At 43.2% G+C, this 27174-nt stretch overlaps 1 protein-coding gene across 3 annotated transcripts in view; it reads left to right on the top strand.

The window, feature by feature from the left end:
- Positions 1 to 27174, top strand: part of CNKSR2 (connector enhancer of kinase suppressor of Ras 2) — a 422681-nt gene that overhangs the window by 341742 nt on the left and 53765 nt on the right. For all 3 annotated transcript variants that reach the window (XM_040423664.1, XM_040423663.1, XM_040423662.1), the window contains 5 exons: positions 2593 to 2666; positions 6756 to 6827; positions 21746 to 21813; positions 22327 to 22427; positions 24758 to 25286. In XM_040423664.1, coding sequence (XP_040279598.1) covers positions 2593 to 2666; positions 6756 to 6827; positions 21746 to 21813; positions 22327 to 22427; positions 24758 to 25286 — 844 coding nt within the window. The remainder of the gene's footprint in view (positions 1 to 2592; positions 2667 to 6755; positions 6828 to 21745; positions 21814 to 22326; positions 22428 to 24757; positions 25287 to 27174) is intronic.

The following is a 27174-nucleotide window of genomic DNA, read 5'->3' as shown; positions in this document are numbered from 1 at the left end:
TTGGGTCAGTAATGGTGTGGGGTGGCATTTCTTTGGAGGGCCGCACAGCCCTCCATATGCTCGCCAGAGGTAGCCTGACTGCCATTAGGTACCGAGATGAGATCCTCAGACCCCTTGTGAGACCATATGCTGGTGCTGTTGGCCCTGGGTTCCTCCTAATGCAAGACAATGCTAGACCTCATGTGGCTGGAGTGTGTCAGCAGTTCCTGCAAGACGAAGGCATTGATGCTATGGACTGGCCCGCCCGTTCCCCAGACCTGAATCCAATTGAGCACATCTGGGACATCATGTCTCGCTCTATCCACCAACGTCACGTTGCACCACAGACTGTCCAGGAGTTGGCAGATGCTTTAGTCCAGGTCTGGGAGGAGATCCCTCAGGAGACCGTCCGCCACCTAATCAGGAGCATGCACAGGCGTTGTAGGGAGGTCATACAGGCACGTAGAGGCCACACACACTACTGAGCCTCATTTTGACTTGTTTTAAGGACATTACATCAAAGTTGGATCAGCCTGTAGTGTGTTTTTCCACTTTAATTTTGAGGGTGACTCCAAATCCAGACCTCCATGGGTTGAAAATTTGATTTTCATTTTTTTATTTTTGTGTGATTTTGTTGTCAGCACATTCAACTATGTAAAGAACAAAGTATTTCAGAAGAATATTTAATTAATTCTGATCTAGGATGTGTTATTTTTGTGTTCCCTTTATTTTTTTGAGCAGTGTATATATATATATATATATATATATATATAAAAAGAAAAATGGTACGGGTGCACGTCTCAAGGGGAATGGACTTGCAACCCCAATGAATGAATCCAGAAAAAAGAGCGGCACTCCGGTAAGTAAAAGCAAGTGAACCCTTTATACACCCAGGTGGTGCAACGTTTCGGCTCCAAACATGAGCCTTCCTCAAGCAAAAGACTTTTGCTTGAGGAAGGCTCATGTTTGGAGCCGAAACGTTGCACCACCTGGGTGTATAAAGGGTTCACTTGCTTTTACTTACCAGAGTGCCGCTCTTTTTTCTGGATATATATATATATATATATATATATATATGCCATGTTTTGATAGATATATATATATATATATATAGATGAAGAAAGACACCGCGGCACATCCGTTTAGTGAAAAAAGTGAGACCCTTTATTCACCCATGCGACGTTTCGGTCCGCTTGCTGGGACCATTTTTGCTTGAAAATGGTCCCAGCAAGCGGACCGAAACGTCGCATGGGTGAATAAAGGGTCTCACTTTTTTCACTAAACGGATGTGCCGCGGTGTCTTTCTTCATCTACATTGTACACCTTGGTAAGGTGTTTCCACTGCTGGCACCCTAACATCTAATACTGAGGAGTGCTGCCTTGAACTTCCATTTCTATATATATATATATATATATATATATATATATATATAAAAAACAAAAGCATCCCCAATAAAGGGTAACATTTCCAGTTATAGGGTTAAACACAGACTGTATCATGGCTAAATTTACTTTGAAAAGAACTTTGTAAGAACGATCCATACACAGTATTACGGGCATATTTCTGCCGCCATACATCACAAGGTGACTTTGATATTTGCGCTTCACTGCATGCACTTCCCATTTAAATCCAGCAAGGATTTTCCTATAAAGCTGTAGCTTTCACGTTTGTGATTGAGCAGTCTTGACGTTCTCTGTGATTGTGACATATTTCTCAGAATTGCCACCTAAGGCAAAGTAGCATAATCAAATGATAGTATGGCACTTGGACAGATAATCACTGTCCTTTGGAATAATTTGGACAAATTGGAAGTCTTGAATATTTCATGTTGTGTGTTTTTAACACACCGTAGCTTAAAATGAACCAAAGCCCTGTTAAAAGTGAACTGATTCTGCTGGATTATATGCAGTTGGTTTAGGAGATCCGCCCTCCTATTCCCTTGTATCATCCCTAGGTCCGGCCGAGATCCCGCGCCTGCGCACTGCTTCGCCGGGCCGGGGCATGCACACTGCAATGCCCATTTTGGGTACAGCATCAATTCAACTAGTGCGCATGCGCCAGCCGGTGAAGCAGTGCGCAGGCGCGGGATCTCGGCCGGACCTAGGGATGATACAAGGGAATAGGAGGGCGGGCAAAGGAAGAGGCTGGGGGAGGAGTAACGGTTAAAAGGGCAGGGCAGCCTGGGCTCCTACACACGGAACACCGCCCTGGGCACTTGCGAGTGCTCATTTGCATATGAAATAAACGTCATTTTTCCTGCTTCTGGATGTCTAAAGAAAATAACAAAGGTACCGTTAGAATCATGTATAGGTGTGCTACAGCACCATGTAAGTGCTATATATGGTCATATAGTGGTGACAGACTCCCTTTAAGAGCAGTCAGGGATTCATTATTTTCTGATGCAAAGCTCCAAACGTCATGCATTGTCATTATTAAAGAGAGTCTGTCAGCAGTTTTGACCCTACCGAATTTTGGATTATTATTTAGATTAAAATAATACAAAACGAAATGATGTGCAAGGGTGGACTTTCACCTATTGCCTGTATTTCTGACAAAACTAATTTTGAAAAATCAACATGTACGGTACTTTTTTTTTTTTTTTTATATTCCAGGAAGAAAAGGCGGAGGGATTTATCAGTCTACCTGAGTTCAAAATTGATCGAGCCAGCGAGTGTCGTAAGAAATTGTAAGTAGGCCCACAATGGTGCGCTAGATCATATATATGGAAGACAGAATTTCCTGCCTGATCTGACATTGGACCTGGAGAGACACAACTGAGCTAAAGGGTGTATTAGACTGCCAGATTTTTTTGGCGGATGATCGCTTTCTATGACACAAAATAAAACGGATCCGTCACCCTTGGACTGACTATGGTTTTAGAGGTGGTTCCGTCTTTGCTATTTTAGAGATAATACCACCGGATCCGTTCAGAACGGATGCAGAGGGTTGCACTATCGTGACAGAAGCGTTTTTGCTGATCCATGACTGTTCCAGCAAAAATGCAGATGTGAAAATAGCCTGTGAGGTGGACAGAGACAAAGAACAAACAGCAGGTGGCGCTATACTGATACATTTTCTTGAATAACTCAGCATCTATAATACATTTTTAATTAGATGCAGTTACAAAAGTATTCAGTATTTTTTTTTTTGTGGGAGAAGCCACAAGGAAAAAAAGCTCTGTAAATGGAGTAAAAAGCTTCTTCTATTTTCATTAAAGAAATAAAACTTTCATGCAGATAATGTGCGCTTGTCAGTTTTTGTTCATTTTGACAATGTAGGCTCTGGAAATTACTTTTTTCTGTGGATATTGAAAACCGGAGGTGGTATGCCTCAGAGGGAACCGTCATGTATTATTCACCACTTATAGTCCAATAAAGACCTGATGTTTCAGTTATATTGTCCCAGGTTTGAAACAACTATGGTTATTCACCTGGCACAGCCCCCCAGTAACAGCTGCAGCCAATTGTTCATACTTCTGACATTTAGCACTTCACTTCCTACTATTAGGAATGGATACTAACTGTCATCAAGCGTGAGGAAAGCAGTGAGTGAGAACCAATGCTGACCTACTGTCCTTATACCACTGTGGTGAAGTGCAGTATTCATCGGTAAAGCGGTTAGTCTATGATGAAAGGCCAGTATAGTCACCATTAGGGATCGACCGATTATCGGTTTTGCCGATATTCAGGATTTTGAACGTTATCGGCATCTATTTTGCCGATATTCCGATAACGTATCGGGAACACGGATTGTGCTGCCGACAGCGCTCTCCGTGTTACCTCAGCAGCACAGGGGAGAAGGAAGCAGCGTCTCCCTCCCCCCTGTGCCGCTGCTTCCGCCGCCACCAATGAGAGGAGGGAGGACAAGAGGAGGGGAGGGGCTGTGTCCACTGCGCCACCAATGAAGATAACTCTCTCATTCATTCATATACAGGAGTCGGGAGCTGGCTGCAGAATCACATAGCCGGCTCCTGACCTCTATGACAAGTAGCTGCGATCTGCGGTAGTTAACCCCTCAGGTGCCGCACCTGAGGGGTTAACTGCCGCGGATCGCAGCTACTTGTCATAGAGGTCGGGAGCCGGCTATGCGATTCTGCAGCCAGCTCCCGCCTCCTGTATTTGAATTAATTAGAGAGTTATCTTCATTGGTGGCACAGTGCTTACCCCCCCAACCCCAGTATTAATCATTGGTGGCAGTGGCCACAGGGTCCCCTCTCCCCTCCTCTTCAGTGGAAGTTCCGATCGGAGCCCCAGCAGTGTAATCCTGGGGCTCCGATCGGTTACCATGGCAGCCAGGGCTTCAAGCCCTGGCTGCCATAGTCAGCTCCCTTGCTGCTGTGTGCACAAAGCACAGAGCAGCAGGGACAGTGTGAGGTCCTATTCACCCTGATAGAGATCTATAAGGGGGAATAGGGCAAGGGTTATAGCCCCTAAGGAGGCTAATAGTAAAAAAATATATTAAAAAAAGTTTTAAAAAAAACACATCAAAATATTAATTATAAATTAAAAAGAAAGATTTACAAAAAAATATATAAGTTAAAGGGATTCTGTATAACCTAAACATATGGCCAGGTCCCTACTAATACCCTGAATCCAAAACTGACCTTATTAAATGTGCCTGTGGCTCTATTAGCATATAAAACAGGTTTTTATAACCTGTCACTCACGTACCAAATGTGTCCAAGGGGACGTCTCATCATGCAGGGTGCCCTGCTGCAGCAATCTCCGTCTGGTGCCCAGCGCCGCCTTCCGACTAGAAATCGCCGCCCTCCCTTTCAATAGAGCCGCCTACTTCACCTCACCTCATCGCCGCCTCCCTCACCTCAGCGCTGCCTCTGAAATCGTCCTCTCTCCTCAGCCAGATCCCGGCCGGCGCACTTCTCTCAAACATGCCTTGACCGCCCTATTGCAGCCATCCAACCTCTTACAGCCGGGTGCAAAGCTGTTCTGAGGTTCGGAGCGCACAGGCTGCTTTTCTACAGAGGCTCCCTTTTGATCTATTTCTAGTTATACCTAGTGCGCACGCGCGGGATCTGGCTGAGGAGAGCGGACGATTTTGGAGGCGGCGCTGAGGTGAGGGAGGCGGCGATGAGGTGAGGTAGGCGGCTCTATCGAAAGGGAGGGCGGCGATTTCTTGGCTGCAGCCGGGCACTCTGCATGATGAGACATCCCCTTGGACACATTTGGTAGGTGAGTGACAGGTTATAAAAACCTGTTTTATATGCTAATAGAGCCACAGGCGCATTTAATAAGGTCAGTTTCGGATTCAGGGTATTAGTAGGGACCTGGCCATATGTTTAGGTTATAGGCCTCAAATCTCATGACAGAATCCCTTTAACAATAAACATATTCATTTTCAACAGATTTGTGTAGGAATTATTATTATTTTTTTTTCAAAAATGAAAATTCACAGATTATCTGTATCGGCTCTAAAAAAATCAATATCGGTCAATCCCTAGTCACCATTATAAAATATTGCTCTAATTTTGTTAGCCATTGGCAAACTCTGTGTATGTATGTGCCAAACTTTCTTTACCATGAACAGTATATATAGATATGGTCTTCCTTAGCTTTGCTCATGGCTCAACATCTCCCAACATGTGTGATAACCAGCTATAGGGAAAAAAAATCACAACTTTGAGATACTATCACGGGATGTCTCCCCTACGCGTTTCCATGTGTGGCCACTCAATGGTCATGATTTACGTAGATTGCAAGGTTTTCCTAACTTGTCCCAATATTGTATTAAACGTACTTTACATGAGAAATTGGGTCTTTAAAGGGGCTTCCAGTCCCTATATCAATTTACACCCCCCACCAATAAGGACCTCTCAAAAGAATTATTCTTACCTACTACCCCCACGCTTGGTTCTAGCTCCTAGGGTCCACCACTGTCTTCTCTGGACTTCCACCACAACAGGTAAACATCCAGCATGGACAGGGTAAAGTGCACTGCTGCAGCCAATGACTGGCTGCTGCAATGACGTGACTTACACAGGTCACCCTGCAGCTAATTGCTGGTCTCAGCACTACATGGGACATCACTGCTGAGGCAAGTGATTGGAAAACAAACAGCATCGGGGGCGGACCGCTCATCACTGGAAGCGGCAGTGGAGAAAAGGGTTGAGTGTGTCTTCTTTTGTTATTTTAGCACTTTTACAGGCTCTGCCCAAGTTTTTATGGAACTTTTCATATCCACTTGAATATATAGAAGGTTTAACTTTTTATTGCAGCTTGCTATTTGTTGGTATACAGGCAAATGGCTGCCCTGCATCTATGGAAGTCACAAGCCTAGGAATCACCTTTAGAAGAAAAGGACTCAAGCGCTGGCCCAGAAGTGATCCACAAAATTATTTATTTAATCCAACATATAATGCATTTCGGGGATAACACTCTTCAGATACAAATGGCCTATTTTGAAATGATTGTCAGTTTGCATCTGAAAAATTCCTTGTAACACTTCTGGGTTGGCTCTTGACTCCTTCTTTTCTTCTGAGGGTGATTCCTAGTCTTTTGACTTCTGCCAGGTATTGACGTCCATTTTTCCATGACGACTCTGGACCCTGCAGCCTGCATGTCCAGTGTGACCCTTTATATGCCCATATGGTTCTTGTGGTTTTACCAGTACAAGGTGAGAGTCTAACCATAAACCCACACCATGTTCCTTATGGCTTCCACTACCTGTTCTGGCAATATTGCTCTGCCTGGTGCTGTTTTTTTTGGTGTTTTTCATCTTCTTCTATGGATGACTGACATATTTTTCTCTTTATTTATAGTGCTTTTAAAGCTTGCCATCCCAAGATCAAAAGCTTCTACTTTGCTGCCGACAATTTAGATGATATGAACAGGTAACAAAACATGTCATGTATTCGTGTTATTTCAAAGCTTGCCTGTTCTTAGGTTTGAGAGTTTATTTTTCCGTACAGAAGTGCATTTACTAGTCTATGCGCACCTTATATCTTAGCTGTTAAGATATTTGTCTGTCATGAATATATCATAGTAATGTGAACGTTTCTCTTTTTGTGTTAATTTTTTCTTTTATTGAACCCTATTCAATTGACTATAGACTCTTAATTGCAGCCTTTAGCTGATAAATACATCCTCTAGCTCAGGGTTCAGCAACCTCCGCCACTCCAGGTGTTACATATAGTTACATATAGTTAATACGGTTGAAAAAAGACATGGGTCCATCAAGTTCAACCAAGGGATAGGTGGGGACGTGAATGCCAGTGTTGTGAAACTACACCTCCCATCTTGCACACTTGCTTGGCTGAGCATTCTGGGACTTGTAGTTTCACAACAGCTGGAGTGCCGAAGGTTGCTGATCCCTGCTCTAGCATGTAGTACATGCATGACATTTTTTTTTAAAAGGAGGAAGGCATAGTCGCACATACTTTGCATAAAGCATACAAAACAGTAATATTTTATTCCCCCACCTGGACCTTTGTGAATTTATGATTAAAGGGAATGACCTATTGTTTAAATCACATATTTATGTTAAGCACATTTTAAAGAATTTTCGGTGATGTTATTTTTAATTTTCCATGTAACTATCTACAGTATATTTAATAATAAAACTATAAAATCCTGCACTTTTCACAGTGGCCACTAAGCCTAATAATAGGCACCACTTCTTGGTCTGTACAGATCAATTTACTGCAGTTACCTGCTTATCTGTCATTCTAATCCTGCCTGTAATGATATCACCTCTGTAAATAAATAAGCCAGGATCCTCCATTCACAATAGGTGATTGTCCCAGCTTATCTATTCTTTCTTGTATAATGACCTCTGTACAGGTCACAGAGCGTGCCTAGAAAACTCTCCCATAGAAGTCAATAAAGTCCCCTTCTGACCACTGTGTCTAAGGTCCATGGGGCTGCCGTAAAGCAATTTTCTTAATGTTTTCTAAATGCTGTTAAGAACAGCTCAGCCAAGATGGGCGCCCCCATAATGTTCAGAAAAAACAGGATGGCCCACAAAAAAGTAGCCCACCTCCAATATCTCCAAATCAAACTGCCTAATAGTAAACCAGTCTTAGTTGTCCATAGCAACCAATCAGAGCTCAGCTTTCTTTTTTTTTTCCAGAGCCCTGTAGGAACTGAAAGCTGAGCTCTGATTGGTTGCTATGGACGGCTAAGACAGGTTTACTATTAGGCAGTTTGATTTGGAGATATTGGAGGTGGGCTACTTTTTCGTGGGCCACCCTGTAGAATAAATAAATCTACAATAACAAAATATAAGCGGATTAGTAAAAATGATATGTGTTGCTTTCTGGTTTTAACTAGCAGTTAACATTTTTAATGACATGTTTCCTTTAAAGACAAACTGCCATCTCTTCTGACTTGTCTGTTTTATTAAATATTACTATTTCCCATGATGTGACATTTCTAGAGCATCTTTCCTTAGAAATCAGTTTTGTCTTTTCTCGGCTATGAATATATCGTAACTTGGTGTTACCAGTTGGAGGCAGGATCCTACACAGTCTGACAATGTCCAATCAGTGCTGACCATATGAGACTATGTAGGGACACACCCATTTGACAGTGGGAATGGGAGTTCTAAAAAACGTGCTCCAGAATGCCTATATCCTAGTAAATGCAGATATGTCAGGGAAGATTACTGGGCCTCGTTAAGCTTCTTTAAGATGTTCCTCTGGACTTGTAATGTTATGGTCTATCCAGAAGCCCCTGAATTCTGAATCCAGTTTGATGATATTACAGTATCTGGGGGGAAAAAAAATATTTGTAATTAAATATTAGCCAGAATCCTACTAGACACTAATGAGGGGCAACACCCCGAAACAGCTGTCTGTGGATGGATAACTGGCTTAGGTCTTCCCTTGTCACATCCTTAGGGCTTGTAAAAGAGCTGGATCTTGACATAGAGGCCACTTAATATGGTGGATCTGGTGATTTCTTTAATGGAGACACCCCTTGGTTTTCCTTTCCTGGAGGGAAATCTGGCTTTCACAGTGTTGAAGACCCATAACTGGGGTTCCACGGTTATTTTGCATATTACTGTTTACAAGGGAACTCTGCACTTTGGATTTCTGTGCTGAGACTCTTAAATGAGGATCCACAGTGTTTTTTGTAGCTGGTCTCCCTAAGATCAGCTATTGTTTTGTTTGAATAGTCTCCAATGCATTGCTCCTGGTTAGCCAGAATCCTACTCCACACCCATATGGGGCAGCACCCTGAAACAGCTGTCTGTGGATGTATAACTGGCTTAGGTCTTCCCATGTCACATCTTTAAGGCTTGTAAAAGAGCTGGATCTTGACATAGAGGCCACTTAATATGGTGGATTTGGTGATTTCTTTAATGGAGACACCCCTTTGCTTGTTTTTCCTTCCCTGGAGGGAAATCTGGCTTTCACTGTGTTTAAGACCCATAACTGCTAATTAACTATTAGTTAATAAGGCTAAAATATTCTAGCCATCTTTTTTGAAGATTGCAACATGTTCATTGACATACCAAAATTTCAATCATCAAGAGCAGAACAAAATGGCGTGGAAGCAGCAAATAGACAAGTTAAATATATGCCAGTTTGTAGCCAAATGAGAAACTCTTGCCAACGCTGTTAGAAATAATAGATTCTCAGAGATAAACGGTTTTTCAGGACAGGTTGTACTATGTCACGAATCACTGACTGGTAAGAAATTATATTTCTGCTTCATACAACTTCAAAGAAGCATTGTAGCCCACTGGATATTTATGTAACTTTCTTCTCAATGTTATTTTTATTAAGTGTTCATTATATATCAATGAATCAGAAGCTATAAAATTATATCACATTCAACCAGAGAATAAATATAGTGATCATATCTTCTATCCCTTGTCAAGGTTCAAGAGTAGATTCCCTTTTTAATGTGTCTTCAATATATCGAACAGTTTTCAGGAAAATATGGTGCTGGGGGAGCAAGGTTGAAAAGTAGGAAATATAAGATTTGGCTCTGCACAGAAGCGTAGAGTTTAGAGTGTTAGCAAAAAGTTTTACGTCTAGTATAAAGAAATAAGGAAAAAAAGATAAAGAAAAAAGGGATGCTGACTCAACACAGTCTATGGGGCGTTATGGGGTCATAATGAAATGATGGATATGTATCCAGGAGACTCATGTTAGTCCTGCCATGGTTTCCAAACCCATCCAAAGGATGTCATAGTGTGATTAGTAAACGCAGCTAACTGAGACTGTGCCTGCTGCCAGAGCACAAGAAAAACCACGATACCTAGCTTGATGTCCTAGTTTGAAAAGCGGCGCAGGACACCACTCTTGAAGTCAGACCCGTGCGACCAGGTGGTCGGTTGGATTGCAGCAGATAATGCTTCCAGTCGGTTAAGCACCACCCTGTCTTCCACCAAGTCCAGTCTTGATACTCCACCATGGAGAGTCTGGCCAAACAAGTGATCCCACACTCGGATATTCCGAGGACCTCTTTTCCTTGCCATTCCTTGATTTGGCCCTCTTGCCAAGCACGCTTGAAGAGGGACAGATCTTGTGCCCTGATTCCCAAACTCTTGAGGATCCACAGTCACACGAAGATGACGGTGGGGAACGGCAATTAGTGTTTAATGAGGTGGATGATGATGAGACACAGTTGCCAATAACTCAACAGCAATTACTGTCTCAAGAGGTTGAGGAAGAGGATGAGACACAGTTGTCAATCACTGAGGTTGTGGTTAGGTCAACATATCAGGAGGATGAGCAGAGTGAGGAAGTGGAAGAAGAGGTGGTGGACGATGAAGTCACTGACCCAAACCTGGGAAGGTGGAAAGCCGAGCGAGGACAGTAGTACAGATGGGAGGGGATCTGCAGCACGGCAACAGCCTGGAAGAGGCAGTAGGGTGGCAAAAGGGAGAAGGTGGGCCACACCAAACAGGCCCAGAGCTGTTCCACAGAGCTCCCCCTTACAGAAATCTCCCTTGCCAAGGGGTAGGTGTTCCGCAGTATGGCGTTTTTTTGAGGAAACTGCGGACGACAAAAGAATAGTAGTTTGCGTAACCATCCCACTTCTGTGTCTACTCAAATGCTCGCTGATGACGCTTTGCATGTGGAAGAGGTGGAAATGGGGGAAGACATTACACAGGGTGATAGCCAGTCCACCCTCAGTTCTTCTTCTCAGTGCGAATTGGACGATGAAGAGGAGGAGCAGGAAAGAGAGGGTAGTACCCATGGAAGTTTTATATCATCTGTTCTGCTTGGGTGGGAAGAAGAGGAGGAAGAGGTTGAGGAGATTGAGAGTAATCCTCCTGATGACGACAGCAAAGTCTTGGCTGTTGGTACTCTGGCACACATGGCTGATTTCATGTTAGGCTGCCTTTCCCGCGACCCATGCGTTATATGCATTTTAGTCAACACGGATTACTGGTTGTTCACCCTTCTTGACCCCTGCTACAAAGAGAACTTCTCATCTCTCATTCCTCAGGTGGAGAGGATGAGCAAAACGATGCAATACTTGAAGGTCCTTGTTGAAATGCTGGCGGCAGAGTCCGTACTTCCTTGGGCAACCGAGGAGGGGAGACCAGGGGAACACACAGCAGTTCCAACAGAGGAACACTCTCCAAAGCCTAGGACAGTTTCATGACACCCCGCCAGCACCCTCACCCTGATGGGTGGCCTAGTGTCACAAGGAGGGAAAAATTTTGGGAAATGGTGAAGTAGTTCATAGCAGACCGTGTCAGCGTCCTCAATGACCCCTCAGTGCCTTACAACTACTGGGTGTTCAAGCTGGACACATGGCACGAACTGGCGTGCTATGCCTTGAAGGTGCTGGCCTGCCTTGCCGCCAGCGTTTTGTCTCAGCGGGTATTTATTCTACTGAAAATGCTGACAGGTTGACTCTTATAAAAATGAACAAGGCCTGGATTGCCCCTGACTTCTCGACTCCACCAGAGGAAAGCGGCTGAACATAAAGGCTCTTTAAATGTGTTGTTTATAATGTACTGAATACACTGTATTCCCATGCACCCCTCCCACCACAAAAAAAGGGTATATGGTTGAATCTTCCTTTTCTCATTCTCCTCCTCCTCTTCCATCATAACAACATGTTTATTTGTCGCATATAATGCCCTCACATATATGCCCTTGCATGTAATGTTTTACAGGATCAGCTCACCGGCAGGCCCTCGCATATAATGTTTTACAGGGTCAGCTCACCTGCAGGCCCTGGCATATAATTTTTTAGAGGGTCAGCTCACCAGCAGGACCTCACCTACAATCTTTTACAGGGTCAGCTTACCTGCAGGCCCACGCATATAATGTTTTACAGGGTCAGCTCGCCAGCAGGCCCTCGCATATAATGTTTTACAGGGTCAGCTCACCTGCAGGCCATGTCACCTGACATATAATGTTTTAGAGGGTCAGCTCACCAGCAGGCCCTCACCTACAAGTCCAGTCTCACTCACTATCCAATAGTCTGGTCAACACAATCCTCACCGCCGGGGGTCGCGTAACTAGTTATCACGGAGGAGTCTCGTTCGTTACCGGAATTAACCAGACAAATCTCTCTACCAACTAAGAATGTCCATGCACCACCACCCACAGAATCGAGAAAGAGCTATCAATCTGTCAATCCTTTCCGTGTCTGGGCCGGGTGAGGTTTCCCGCGTTGAGTCAAATTAAGCCGCAGGCTCCACTCCTGGTGGTGCTCTTCCGTCAATTCCTTTAACTGTCAGCTTTGCAACCATACTCCTCCCGGAACCCAAAGACTTTGAATTCCCGGAAGCTGCTGGGCAGGTCATGGGAAATAACGTCTGCATCGTTTATGGTCAGAACTACGACGGTATCTGATGGTCTTCGAACCTCTGACTTTCGTTTTTGATTAATGAATACATTCATGGCAAATGCTTTCGCTTTGGTTCGTCTTGTGCCGGTCAAAGAATTTCACCTCTAGTGGCGCAATACGGATGCCCCCGGCCGTCCCTCTTAATCATGGCCCCAGTTCCAAAAACCTACAAAATAGAACCTTAGTCCTATTCCATTATTCTTAGCTGAAGTATTCAGGTGACCCGGCCTGCTTTGAACACTGTAAATTTTTTCAATGGTCAGCTAAGCAGCAGGCACTCTCCCATAATTTTTTAAATGGTCAGCTCAGCAGCAGGCCCTCAACCATAATGTTTTAGTGGGTCAGATCAGCAGGCTCTTGCTCCAAATGTTTGAGGGTCACCAGCAGGCTATCAATCATAATTTTTCAAGGCTGTGTATGATGCCTTTCTTTATGTGTACCAAAGGGTGTATTGGAGTGCTGGTTCCTTGTAATTTTTGGCAGCCCTTTCACTTAGTGCATAGGCTTTATGAGTGTAGGAGTCCCACTACATGAACAATTGTACCACAATGTGAATGAGGCCCTCCTTTATGTGATATACAGGTTGTATTTGAGTGCCTCTTGCTTGTAATATTTGGCAGAACTTGCAGTTTATATACAAGTAAATATACAGGAAAGAATGTTTCCTAACTATTTTTCCTCTAAAATCAATTTTATCTTTGGTTTTGTGCGTATTATTGTCAGTCTGTTACCAACATCGGACAACATCGTTACCAACAGTGACCTGGGAGTCCAAGATGCATCCATACATCCTCCCTATGCTGTTCCCGAACCATTTCGATGGTGTTTCAATCAATTTCTGACCTTTTCCTATGAACCAGGCACCCTCCCCTCTTCAGAGCAGGGGGTGCCTGGTTTAATGCTTCGGTTCTCCCATTGACTTCCATTATACTCGTGTGCTCGGTAGAGCACCTGCGCATCCCGATGTTTTCGGCCAGAGCACCTGAACACCCGAGCACTTTGGTGCTCGATCAACACTAGTGGTTACCATTTGTGCATTTTAATTGGGGTATTGTACCATTTTGTTAAGATTTTTGTAAGAATTCTCCTGTACTGTAACACAATGTGAAGCTCTATGTGAGGACCTGTAATATATTATTGAGCTGAGATTCAGTAAAAAACATGTTTAGATCTTTCTCCCAAATAGAGAGAGAGGCTCTCTTTAAAGGGCATCTGTTAGCAGATTTGTACCTATGAAACTGGCTGTCCTGTGGCATGTGCACTTGGCAGCTGAAGGCATCTGTGTTGGCCCCATGTTCATAAATGAAGTTTAAATATATGTAAATTAGCATCTAGGAGCAACGGGGGTGTTGCTGTTACACCTAGAGGCTCTTCTCTCTCTGCAACTGCTGCACCCTCTGCACCCACCTGGCCCTTTCATAGTAGGAGTCTGCATACATCCAATTACATGGAAGCCTGTTATTCGTGGAAATGTAGGGACTTTTATTGATTTATGAAAATTAGAAGAGCTCGATTGCAAGCTGCTTGCATATGTGCTGTTTGTTTTCAGTCCTGTGCATGCACAGTAGATGTGAGGCTGTTTCCCACGGCAGGGATTGTACTGCACATGCATTTTTCTGATAAGGAAAGACACATCTCCAGAATTTGACCAGGGACTCCGGTGATGTAAGAAACACTGGTGTTGTCAGTCAGGCAAAGTGAAAGGTGCCTTGGCGTTCGAGTGAGACCTGGAGTACATACCAAGAATGGGACTGCCATTATGGCACTTCTAGTCTAATTTAGATAACGGATTTAACTTTATTTTCTCGGGAATACTGTGAACATCAAACAGCTATATGTACACATGTCTCTGGCAGCCGTTTGGTGTGGCTAAGTCATCCAACAGACATCCTTCAAATTTATGACTCAAACTGATTCACTCTGAATTGGAACTGAACTTGCATAAGTTTCACCAGAATTGTATTTTTAATGGGAACAAAAAGTGTGCAGCCTGGCCAAGGATATTCAGTCCCTATAAACAAGTGAGGGAAATTATATCTTTCATCTAGTCTGAATGACACAGCAAGCAAAGGCCGAAAGTACAGAGGCACCATGTAGAGATACATATCATGCTATCATTTTTCTTACATCGGTCTATGCTAAATAAATGGTTTTCATTCACACAATTTGCAGCTAAATCTGCCACATTTTATAGTGCTCCTGTCTGACATAAAGCTACAGAAAATGTCACATGGTCCTCTAACTACAACTCTTAAAGGGGTTCTCCGGAAATGATTTATAATGGCTACCAGCAACCTGTCCTAGAATGTGAGCAGTACTGGCTGCCACCATGTGCAGAGCTGCCTAGGAGGGTGAAGGGGCGGGTCCTCACTACACTGCTCTACAATAGATAGTAATCATGTGAACCTGCCTACGATATGACATCATGGCTGAGCAGCCTGACAGCAAAACTAATTTTAAATTATTCCCAGAAAACCCTTTTTATGTAACATAGTAAGCCGGAAGACGTATACAGGCATGCCGCGGAATGTATACAGGCATGCCACTGCTGCAGCCAAGTAAACAAAAACCAGAGGTGGGTATAGGACCAGTGGCGCTGAAAGTGGTGGGAGGGTCAAACAGGTGAGTATTATTATTTTTTTTATTCACAGTCTCGGCCCTTGCCTTTATGTTTGCATAATTTGGACAACCTTTTTAAGGAGGACCTGTCAGCTCTCCTGATATGTCCGTTTTCATACTGTAAATACTTGTATTCACCATAATGCAAGAATACTGGAGCATTTCTTATAACTCTGCGTGGTGCCATTTCTCTAGTATTCTTACTAGAAATGTATGAATAAACTGACAACTGATTGGTATCAGTTAGGAAAGGGAGGGGGGTTACCTACATAGTCTGACACTGTATAATCAGTGCTGCCAGTGCCGGATTATGTAGAGATACAATAGTTTGACAAGTGCAGTGGTAAGACCTAGTTGTCAATTTATTCATGTATTTCTCTTAGAAATAATAGAAGAATGGTGAAACACAACACATTCCAAGAATGCTCCAGATTTGTTTTTTCATTGGGAATAGAGGTATTTACTAACAGACATTTCAGGAATGATTCTATAAAGAGAACTGACAAAGATTTCATATTATTCTTCAGGTTAGCAATGGCAGCTCATCACACGAGGCCACAAATTTAGAGATGTCACCTAATAATCCAGTGTTGGTGAGGAAACGAGTTGCTAATCCCCATAAATGTGATATGGTAATCCAACATTTTACCAAGGAAATAACTAGCATGAAAAAAAATGTCTGGCACTCTCCACATGTAGGTTCAAGGATGTTGACTTCAAGGACAGTGCGATCAGGTGTTTTTAAAAGCACCTCCAGTGCAAATCTTATTGGACAACAAGATCTGGCCCTTCACATCCTCCTCAATGTATGGCCACTTGCTGGCCAATTCCTTTAGACCCACGTAAAGTTCTCACTCTACTTCTAGGACTATATCTTCACACAGAACTTCTTTTGATGATTTTAAGTGCCTTGAAGAGTAGATGATTGCACATCTAAATTACTAATTAGTAATTTATTATTTCTAATCGTTTTCCTTTGTATATTTATTTCCAAGATATAACATGCCAGATGGGTGGAAAAGTGAAGCCTTTGAAGGGAATGAATGCTGTCGTTTCTTTCTTTATCTACCTTTAATAATGCAACTGCTATGCTATCCATGGCAGTGAAATGCACTTTGGATGACCTTGCTTTGTTTTTTATACATTCAGCAGTACATACGGTAGTTTATCACCGGGATATGACCTGTAACAAGATCTTATTGACGGTTAGGTACAACTGCCAAAAGCTGTCATATGATGGAGACCACTCTAGCCAAAACATCTGAACAGTTGATATCGCCAGTCCTTCAAATAGTCTGAGCATGACTTGCAAATTCACAGAAGATTGCTCATTAGCATCAGCAGAGTCTGTGGAACAAATTGCTCAACACCGAGGACATTGCTTTACTGAGGTTAATACAGCTTCATGTCCCAGCCAACACTTTTGACATTGGAAAAGCTATTTAATAGCTAATTTTGGAAGTATTATTGATATCTACCAACTGTTTTTATGTATATTTGAGGGCCACATCTCTGCATGTCTCATCCATAGTATTTTACTTCTTTTTAGCATTATTCTCTCCATACTGTCAGTGGTAAAACAAGAATCATTAGTGTATTTTTGTCAACCCAGTGGTACAGCCACACGAAGCAGATTTTGTCAATTTTGCTCATGTATCGCATTCAGATTTCACTCTATGAAATCTTCAACATGAATGTCATGCAGACTTAAACTCCACACTAAAGGTCAATTTCAGCTGCTGATTTTTTTCCAGCATGTGAATGGGAGACTGCAAAATCTCATACACTTTTCTGGTACTGTAATACACTATAAATCTTCTGCTGGCAAATACTACCCTAACCTACTGGGGCTTGCCTTTGGAGATCAAGAGTAGATCATAGAATTGAATATTAAGTTAAAAAAGCTTTCCAGAAAAAGATGAATCAGAGATTTCTAAATGTATATACTCCGATTAGCAAGACATCTGTCACGACCGCTATCCCAGCAGCAGTCGTGTCGCACCAGACGGAGGGGAAGGGGGACCCTTATCTACGGATGGGAAATAGAATGGCCACCCCTGAGTAACCCTAAGCTGGCACCTGTCTGCCCTGATACCCTAGACGGGGTGTGAACCCGTGCGGCGAGCTGGATGCCTAAACCCTCAGTCGCCCTAACACTGGACTGGGGAACGGCCGATGGGAGCGCTAGTCACCATCACTCACGTCTAGGAAAACAACAGGGGAAGACAACAACAAACAAACAACAGCAGAGATAGACTTATCCAGTCACGAGCAGAGAAGGCGATCCCAAACACGACAGTCCACGCCGGACAAGAGCTCCACAGCAACACCATCAAACGATCTCCTTCCAAGGTCAGAGTAGCACTGGAAGTAAGGACTATATCTGGCAATGACTGCAAGTGAAACTGAAACTAATATAGTAGCTGGGAGTGGCAGACAGGACTCACCTAAGAAGGATGCCTACAAACTCCCAGTCAGGACAAAAAGGTTCACAAGGCAAAACCCAGATGACATACCCTGAACCACGGAGCAATCTCACAAGCTATCGCGAGTAGCAAGTCGCTGCGACCTTCTCCTCCCAGACCTGTCTGGATCAGTCACAGTCGTGACAACATCTGATACCAAGATATTAAGCAACAGATCCCTTAAAGGGAACATCATCACAAGGAACATGATATCTTAGATGCAGGTAGCATGTTATAGAGCAGGAGGAGCTGAGCAGATTAATATGTAGTTTTGTAGGAAAAGATTCAGTAAAGCTTGTATTTCACTGAATTAAATTCCTGCTCATTCTGGGCTTTGAAGTCCAGGAGGCGGCCCTATCAGTTGTATCAGTGACAGCCTTCCCTTTATGACTGTAAGGGACAGCCCCTAGAATGACCAAGTTACATTGAATTGCTAGTGTTAATGTTTTACACAGACTGTGATGACTTCTTTCAGCCACAAGAGGCTGCTGTGTCTTTGAGTAAGAAAGAAATTAAGTGGTTTGGTTCCAGAGGATGTAGGAGGAGTTTCAAGTTCCCAGGCTTTGTCTGGTGTGTGTCTTCCTAGATGGTGGTGAGCTGAGAGCCTGTCTGCAGTTGGACAGAGCCACAAAGACAAAAAAGTGATTCTGAGAAGAGGATATCATCCAATTGAGAGACTTGTGACAGGAAACGGGGCCTGGCTAACGTGCTATAGGTTAGCAGCACCGTGGCAGAGGACGGGGGACTCCTGGCAGAGCTGAACTGATGTGGATTCCTGTACCTGCAATCTAGAGAGAGAGAGAGGAAAAGACAACACACTGGGACAAGCAAGCGACTGTATCAGGAGCCAGACGACACCTGCCCCCACGTACCAGACCAAGACAGGCAGCTACCTGGTGGGAGAATGTGACATGACTGATCTCTGCCCAGCTACCTACAGAACTGTGAGTGTGCACCGGTGTTAACCTGTGATAGGGCATAGAGCAGGAATCTTTAGTCAGAGCATTGTAGCAACGTGCCCTGAGTAGCACGGGTCAGACAGGAAAATATCAGAGGAGAGTAGCCTGTATTTTTATGTGTTTGCTGGTTGAAGCGCATTTAGTATATCACCCTAATTTACCCTCCCACAAAGTTCCTCAATATCCTCCACTAAGGCCAGCCAGTCAAGTTCTAAGAGCACCTCCAGCACGCAGGCAAAGAGAAAGCCGTCAACAGGCACAGTGTTGGCGGTGTGAAAATTACTGACACTTCGCCAGAGGGTGTCGGAGTGATCCGTCTGGACACCCAGAACCGCCGTTAAACTTCCAGCCACCGCAGTAGTGGGGCGTACTGGGGGGGATGTGGAAAACCAAGTTACCCAGCACTGCTTCGAATACCTGGTCACAGGGTGTCCCATCATACAAGCCGAATTTGAAGGTATTCCTGTCTACTGATTAGTGGATACCGGGTCACAGGTAATGACTATGCCTGAGTCATACTTCAACCGTTACTTTCAAGCGCTGGCCAAGCCAGAGCGTGAGACATTGGTCCAGGTTACAGCAGATAATCAACAACCGATCCCTCTCACAGGAGTCGTGTGGATGAATGTACGGCTATGTGGACAAGAAGTGGGGAGAAATGGTATACTGCTGGTCCCCGAGACATTCAATGAGTATGTACCAGTGATAATGGGCATGAATATTCTGAGAGAATTGGACCAGATCATGTTCACTAAACGGGCCCGGGTTATTGGAAGCAAGCCACTCCGCACAAACCCACTCAAAAAGCATTTCAACGGATAGTCTGTGGGAACTATCCAAGTGCTAGGAAGGGCTACCCTCACCCTCCCTCCTGGTCGGGAGACTGTACTTACACTGCCCGTGTACCTGCAATCTAGAGAGAGAGAGAGGAAAAGACAACACGCTGGGACAAGCAAGCGACTGTATCAGGAGCCAGATGACACCTGCCCCCACGTACCGGACCAAGACAAGTAGCTACCTCGCGGGAAAATGTGACATGACTGATCTCTGCCCAGCCACCTACAGAACTGTGAGTGTGCATCGGTGCTAACCTGCGATAGGGCATAGCGCAGGAATCTTTAGTCAGAGCGTTGTAGCAACTTGCCCGGAGTAGCAGGGTCAGACAGGAAAATATCAGAGGAGAGTAGCCTGTATTTCTATGTGTTTGCTGGTTGGAGTGCATTTAGTATATCACTGATCAGTTACCCTTCTTGTAAATTTGGGTAAACTTGTTAACATTGTTCCGGTCATTTGTGATTGCGCCCCTGGTGCATTGGCACAATACTGTTAAACCAATTTTCCGGCCATTATATTTTGTTATTTAATAAAGCCGGTATCTGCTTCAGCCTCCTCGTCTTCTGTACTGTATTTGAACCCTGCCCTGCGGTCTCTTCCTCCCCTGACCGCTACAACTGTGTATATAGAGATAGCTGTCAATCACTGATGGGACCGTCTCCTTGATTTCAATCAGTGACTGAAAGCTATCGCTGTATACACAGTCATAGAGGGAAGGCTATCAGTCACTAATAGGACCGTCTACTTGACTAATAGCGTATTTTACTGACTTTTTCCACAATGCTATATATCAATCTGCTCAGCTTCTTCTGCTCTATGACATGCTGCCTGCAGCTCAGACACCATGTGCAATGTGAGAGGTTCCCTTTAAGTCCTGCAAGTGGAGAGGTGGGGTCCCCATGCATCATACTTGTTTTTCTAGCACATCACTCAGATGCTCAATCAGATTTAGATCTGGGAAATTGGGAAGAGAAGTCAACAACTTGAACTCTTTGTCATGTTCCTCAAACCATTAGCAGTTTTCTACCTATTTACAAGAACCGTATTTGTGCAATTGGCTTTTAATTCATTATTGTGAATGTGTGTAATATGGGTTTAAAAGGGATCTGTTATCAGATACCCTGATATAAATACATCTGTTATGGGAGATGTACACTGGTAACCACATTCTAATGGTCTTTTCTCAGATCTCCATATGCGTTCACAATATGGAGAAATCAGTCTTTTATTTTTATGCACGTTAGCTACTGGGTGAGACAAAGACATGTGTAGTTGCACCCACCTTCACTCATTCTCTTCCCAGCTGCGCCCCGACCTCTTTGACTGACAGGGACAGTTAGTGTAGATGTACTCATGCCTGGCCCTGAAGTCTCGCACCGTTTGGCACATGGGCATTACATGACCGGAGATCTCCCATCTGCCCAGCAAACTCCAGCCATGTACTGCTTTTGCGCTGAACATGCTGCCATGAGACTTGAAGGGCAGGAGTGAGTATATATACACTGCCTGGTGAGGGCAGGGCCAGGAAAAGAATGAGTAGAGCCTTTGCAACAGCAATGCACTTGTTGCACCCAGGGGCTAATTTGCATAAAAATAAAAGGCTGATTTTTCCACATTGAGGGCACCTATGGAGATCGAACCAAGACCATTACAATTAGTTGACCAGCGCACATCTCCCATGGCAGATGGGTTTATATTAAAGGGAACCTGTCACCGGGATTTTGTGTATAGAGCTGAGGACATGGCCTGATAACAGATTCCCTTCAACAACAACAATGCTGCATTTTGTTAATATTTTTTTAAATAGTCAAATTGTAACTGCCAATGTAAAATAAATAGAGATTGGCTTTTCTTTTTTTTTTTTTTTTTTATTGTTTCAGGGCCGTATCGGTCATCTGATTTCCATTGGAGTCCAAATAAATTAAACCCTAATTGCAAGTTCCCGGATTGCCTGAAACAAAATTCTAATTCTTTCATAGGGCAAATTCCTGAATTTTAGAATCCTATTATCATCTTTCCGAAAATTAATATTATAATTCTGTAACATATACCGTGCCTTTTGCTTATAAGAATACAATAAGCAATATTCTTCTGATTATTTTTTTTTAGGTGGATCAGTAGAGTTAACCTTGCTGCTTCTGGATATACAGAGAGAGAGCGAATCAAGCAAGATCAAGGTACTTGGAGAATATTTACAGTACAGTATAAATACTCTGAGATTAGTAAAGATTAGAAACAAATTGACTGGTTATTTTTCTAGAAACTGCATCAATGGTCTGTATCTGGAATTATAGCTCAGTGTCTGACTTGTTTATGTTGATGGGGCTGAGGAGCATTACCAAATAGAGCTGGACAAAAGCGGTGCTGTTTCTGAGGAAAAAAGCAGACCGTATCTTCTACTCACTATCTCTTGTTGTGCCTTCTATTTTGCGGTTGGGGAGTAATTAGAATCTCATGTACGGCCAACCTGAATACATTGCGTTTTTAATCATTGCAAAGCAAAAATTGCATATTGCTCAAAGAGTATGAGCAATATACCATCTATAGAGCGTAAGTGAAGTTTAAATCTGTGACCGAGAAATCTGGTATAGAACATGGGTGGTCTTCTGAAAGAGGTGGGGTATTGGAGATTCTTTAACTGCATATTGAAACAAACAGTGTGTCGTGTATTGCATATCGCTATCTTGCAGACTACTGGAGTGAAAGTGATCAAGAAGATGCAGAGACTCCGTCAACTCCAAAACAAGACAGCCCGCCTCCACCATATGACACGTACCCAAGGCCAGCAACAGTAAGTACTTTATTCATAAGTTTATATTTTATACAGTTCAACTCGGCTTCAGTTTCCACTGATCTGCATCATTTTAAAGGGGTATTCTAGTTTTTTTTTATTTGTTTATATAATAGAACGTTATACAATTTTCTATTATATATGTATTTCAAATTCTGCTTACATACCTTTCTTATTTTAGGCAGCTGACTCCTATATATAGTAGAATGGTATAGCCCATGTATCAGTCCTATGTACTGCATCCATGGCATCAGTCATGTTACTCTATTTACACCCTAACACCCATGCCATAACTAAATTTGGACTACTGATGGGATAATGATTTTCATTGTGGTTATTACAGAAAATACATCTCTATTCACATGGCTGCCTGTCTCTAGGTGATTAGTAAAATGGCTGGCAGTGTCTAGGTGATGTCATGTAAATAGTTTAGTGTATAACAAAACAAACGCAACACACACACCCACATCTGCTTCCACATAGACACTGAAAGATATGATGCAAAGATTATACTGATGCAACGGCCGTGTGCGTGAGCCCTAAACTGAATATGTTGTTCTCTTCAGTACACTACTATTCAGTTGTTAACTGAATGACAGATGACACATGTGTGGGTCATATGACTGACATAATCTGTAGTTCTATTAAGCTCATGTAAGGATGCATTACACAGGACTAAAATGGGACGTACATGTATCATTTTTTTTTCTTTAAATAGAGGCTTCCACATAATTATAATAAATGTTTGCGAGCAAAATTTTAAGTAGATGTATGTCAGAAAGTTGTTCAACATTTTATTTCCTGAAGAAATAAATGTAATCATTAAATCTGGTATACCTCATTAAGTTTTTTCCCCCAAACATCAATGTATGCTCTGATTTATGTGAAAAGAGGTTGAATAAATAGCTTGACTCGCTGATGTCATCATTAGGCCTCATGCACACGACCGTTGTTGTGTTCCGTTCCGCAAAATGGGGTTCCGTTGTTCCGTGATCCGTTTCCGTTTTTGTTTCCGTTTCCGTGTGTCTTCCTTTATTTTTGGAGGACCACCAGACATAAAGGAAAGTAAAAAAAAGTCTAAGTCAAGTTTGCCATGCAAATGATAGGAAAAAAACGAACGCGGATGACAATCTGGTGTGCCTCCGCGTTTTTTCACGGTCCCATTGACTTTAATGGGTCCGCGAACTGTTTTCCCGTGAAAAAAATAGGACAGGTTATATTTTTTTGACGGACTGGAACCACGGATCACGGACGCAGATGACAAACGGTGCATTAGCCGAGTTTTCAACGGACCCATTGAAAGTCAATCGGTCCGCTGAAAATCACGAAAAACTGAATAACGGACACGGAATAAAACAACGGTCGTGTGCATGAGGCCTTAAAGAGGACCTTTCACCTTGAAAAACATTGTGAACTAAGTATGCTGCCATGGAGAGCGGCGCCCTCGGATCTCACTGCACTTATTATTATCCCTGGGCGCCACTCTGTTCTCCCGTTATCCCCTCTGGTATCTTTACTCACTAAGTTATAGTAGGCGGAGTCTGCCCTTGTCCTGTGGGCGTCTCCCCCTCCTAGGCTGCAGCGCTGGCCAATCGCAGCGCACAGCTCACAGCCTGGGAGGTTTTTTTCTGCGATTGGCCGGCTCTACAGCCTAGGAGAAGGAAACGCCCACAGGACAAGGGCAGACTCCGCCTACTATAACTTAGTAAGTAAAGATACCGGAGGGGATAACGGGAGAACGGAGCGACGCCCAGGGATAATAATAAGTGCAGTGAGATCCCCGGGCACCGCTCTCCATGGCAGCATACTTAGTTTACAATGTTTTTCAAGGTGAAAGGTCCTCTTTAAGCTGTGATGCCAAGGTATCTGCTTCCTAGATTGCCCGGCAGTCAATCAAAGCATAGTTGCGAACAGTCCTGAATTTGCAGGGACTGTTTATAGTTTTCAGACAGTTCATGCAATTTCTGTCCTGGGCCAAAATGGATGGTTCTATTCTTATTGGGGGCTCAGTCTATTTGTCTATAATTTACTAACTGCAGTGTTGGTAAGTATGTAAAAGCCAGGCTGAAATGATTACAAGGATGTTCTATTATGTCATAGTGTGGTTAGGAGACTGACACTGAAAGATGGGAAATTCCTAATATTTGAGCTCGGAAGGCAAAATTAAAAACAAAATCAAATAGCATTCCTTTTAAATTCTATTAGAGTCTAAATGTGGTCTTCTTAAAAGGCTTTAAGATATTGAACTGCAGGCCACATGCCTGTTGTCTGTACATGATTATTGATGTTTGTTTGACAAGTTTATAAATGGATTTCCTTTTCCCTTTCAGATGTCATGTGCTAGCCCATTTGTAGAACAGAAACATAGCAGATTATCCTCAACAGAAACCTCACAGTCCCAATCTTCCCATGAGGAATACCGTCAGGACCCTGCAGGAAGCACCACTGATTCTCCAGTGCGCAAAACTGCCAGCCAAAGACGATCTTGGCAAGATTTAATTGAGACACCGTTAACCAGCTCAGGACTTCACTACCTTCAGACTCTTCCCCTGGAGGACTCTGTGTTCACTGACCCAGGAGTGGCATCTCCAGATCACAGACGGCAGTCCACACTTCCAGCTCCAAAATGCCATCAACAAGATCATTATGGCCCATTTCCCTTAGTTGAAGGGAACAGGTTACAAGTACTGAGTAGCAGTGGGGCAAAACCACGCAGTTTTACACTACCAAGAGATGCAGGCTTAAGCCATTGTGCTCCCTTGTCCCCAGTCAGTATATTGGAACCAACAGAACTTACTCAGAAAGAAGAAACAGAAGAGGGAGGCACTTCCCAAGAGCCAGAAAGACCAGACGAAGCAAGTAAGTGCACGTATTGTTCCTTTGCGCGTAGGATGCCAGCGTAGATGGTCTTAATGCATCAAATAGAGACAAATGAATAAACTGAACACGTCATGGTTCACTATACGCTATTTAAACAAATATCTACAATAGTAACTCTGTCCACAGCTTGTCATTACATCCTTTTACAGTAGGCACTTGGCGAACAACACAAAGAGCAAAATGCTTGAGGAGTGATTCATTACACAATAATAGCTGCCTCAAAGACGTAATAGCAGTCGTTCTCTGCAGCATTTACGTTTTCTTTTACTCCAGGTAATGGATTCACTTTGTAAGAAACCTAATTGATCTTTTTATAGCAAATAAATAAAATACTCAGTTGGAAGGACCCTGCCTACACCAAACTTTTACTGGTGTCATTTAATGTCATGTAGATGCTTTTCCCTCACACAGTTTTAAATTTGCCACGCACCCCAAGAACACATCTTCCAACAGTCGTAATTATGTGAATGTATCATGTCTTCACAAAACATAACAGTCTGTACAAGCCAATGTCTCTCTTTGGATGTTTTATGTGCTTATATACTGTATGTTATGCTTCAAGCAAACTGCGTATGTTGTGATATTTTTTTGTGGATCAATGTGATCATCCTGTGCAGATATTTATTCTAAGTAGGTAGGTGTTTGAGATCTGTGAAGCTTTTTTTGTATGTGACTTGTATGAGCTTACATGTTCTAGGAACTCTAGGACAACCATGAAACTGAACCAGCACTCGAAAGTACTGTCAGGCCAATTCAATTCCGTCCCTATGGACCAACTAATATTTAGCAAGGGACCTTATCTGTATGGTCAAATTTGCAATGAATGAATATTTCCATATAAGGTCCGATAATTTGCCATACAGCGCCAGATGCATAGTGTCTATGTAAATAGATTTATACAGTGCTTTATTAAATGTGTCTATTCCCACATCCTTGGTGGTCTAGGATAGTTGAAGGGGTTATGGTAAGATTCCTGGTGGTATAGGGCTGCAGAAGATTGAATGCCTGTATCCTTGATGATCTAGGACAGGGGTAGGCAACCTCCGGCACTCCAGCTGTTGTGAAACTACAACTCCCAGCATGCATACTTGCCCTGCTCTTCTAAAAACGGAAATGAATGGAGCATGCTGGGAATTGTAGTTTCACAACAGTTGGAGTGCTGAATGTTGTAGATCCCTAATAGATCCCTAATATAGGACAATGAAAGGAGTTGTTGTTAGTATCCATTGTGCTCTAGGACAGAGAAGGTGTTAATGTTTATATCACTGGTTGTGTAGTGTAGCAAAGAAGTTATAGTCAGCATCTTTGGTGGTCAAGGGCAGACAAAGGGATTAATGTCTATCTCTTTTGTTAGTACCCCTGATGGGCTAAGGCAGTGGTCTAGAACAGAGAAGGAGTTAGTGTCTATACTACTGGTGGTCTAGTGTAGTCAGGCTTGGACTGGCCCACAGGGGTACAGGTGAATCCCCCGGTGGGCCCCTGAGCAAGGTGGGCCCCTAGTCTCCCACCCCCTGCACAAGTGGCACATAACACAGTAGACTTACTGCACTACATATATATATTCTATGTACAGCACCTCAACCAGCCTATGTTGATATAAAAAACTTGTTAGATTATTTATTATATTTGAATGTATCCGTACGGTGGTCCCCCAAAATAAATTTTACTGGTGGGCCCTAGGTACCCCAGTCCGACACTGAGTGTAGTGAATAAATTATTGCCAACATTCCTGGCGGTCAAGGGCAGACAAAGGGATTAATGCCTGTATCTTTTTTTTAGTACCCCTTGTGGTCTAGAGAAGCGAAGGGGTTAGTGTGTACATTACGGGTGCTCTAGTGTAGTGAAGTAGTTATTGCCAGCATACCTG

The sequence above is a fragment of the Bufo bufo genome, chromosome 3, assembly GCF_905171765.1.
Source record: "Bufo bufo chromosome 3, aBufBuf1.1, whole genome shotgun sequence".
Lineage (NCBI taxonomy): Eukaryota > Metazoa > Chordata > Amphibia > Anura > Bufonidae > Bufo > Bufo bufo.
This window is presented reverse-complemented; position numbering and strand designations above follow the sequence as displayed.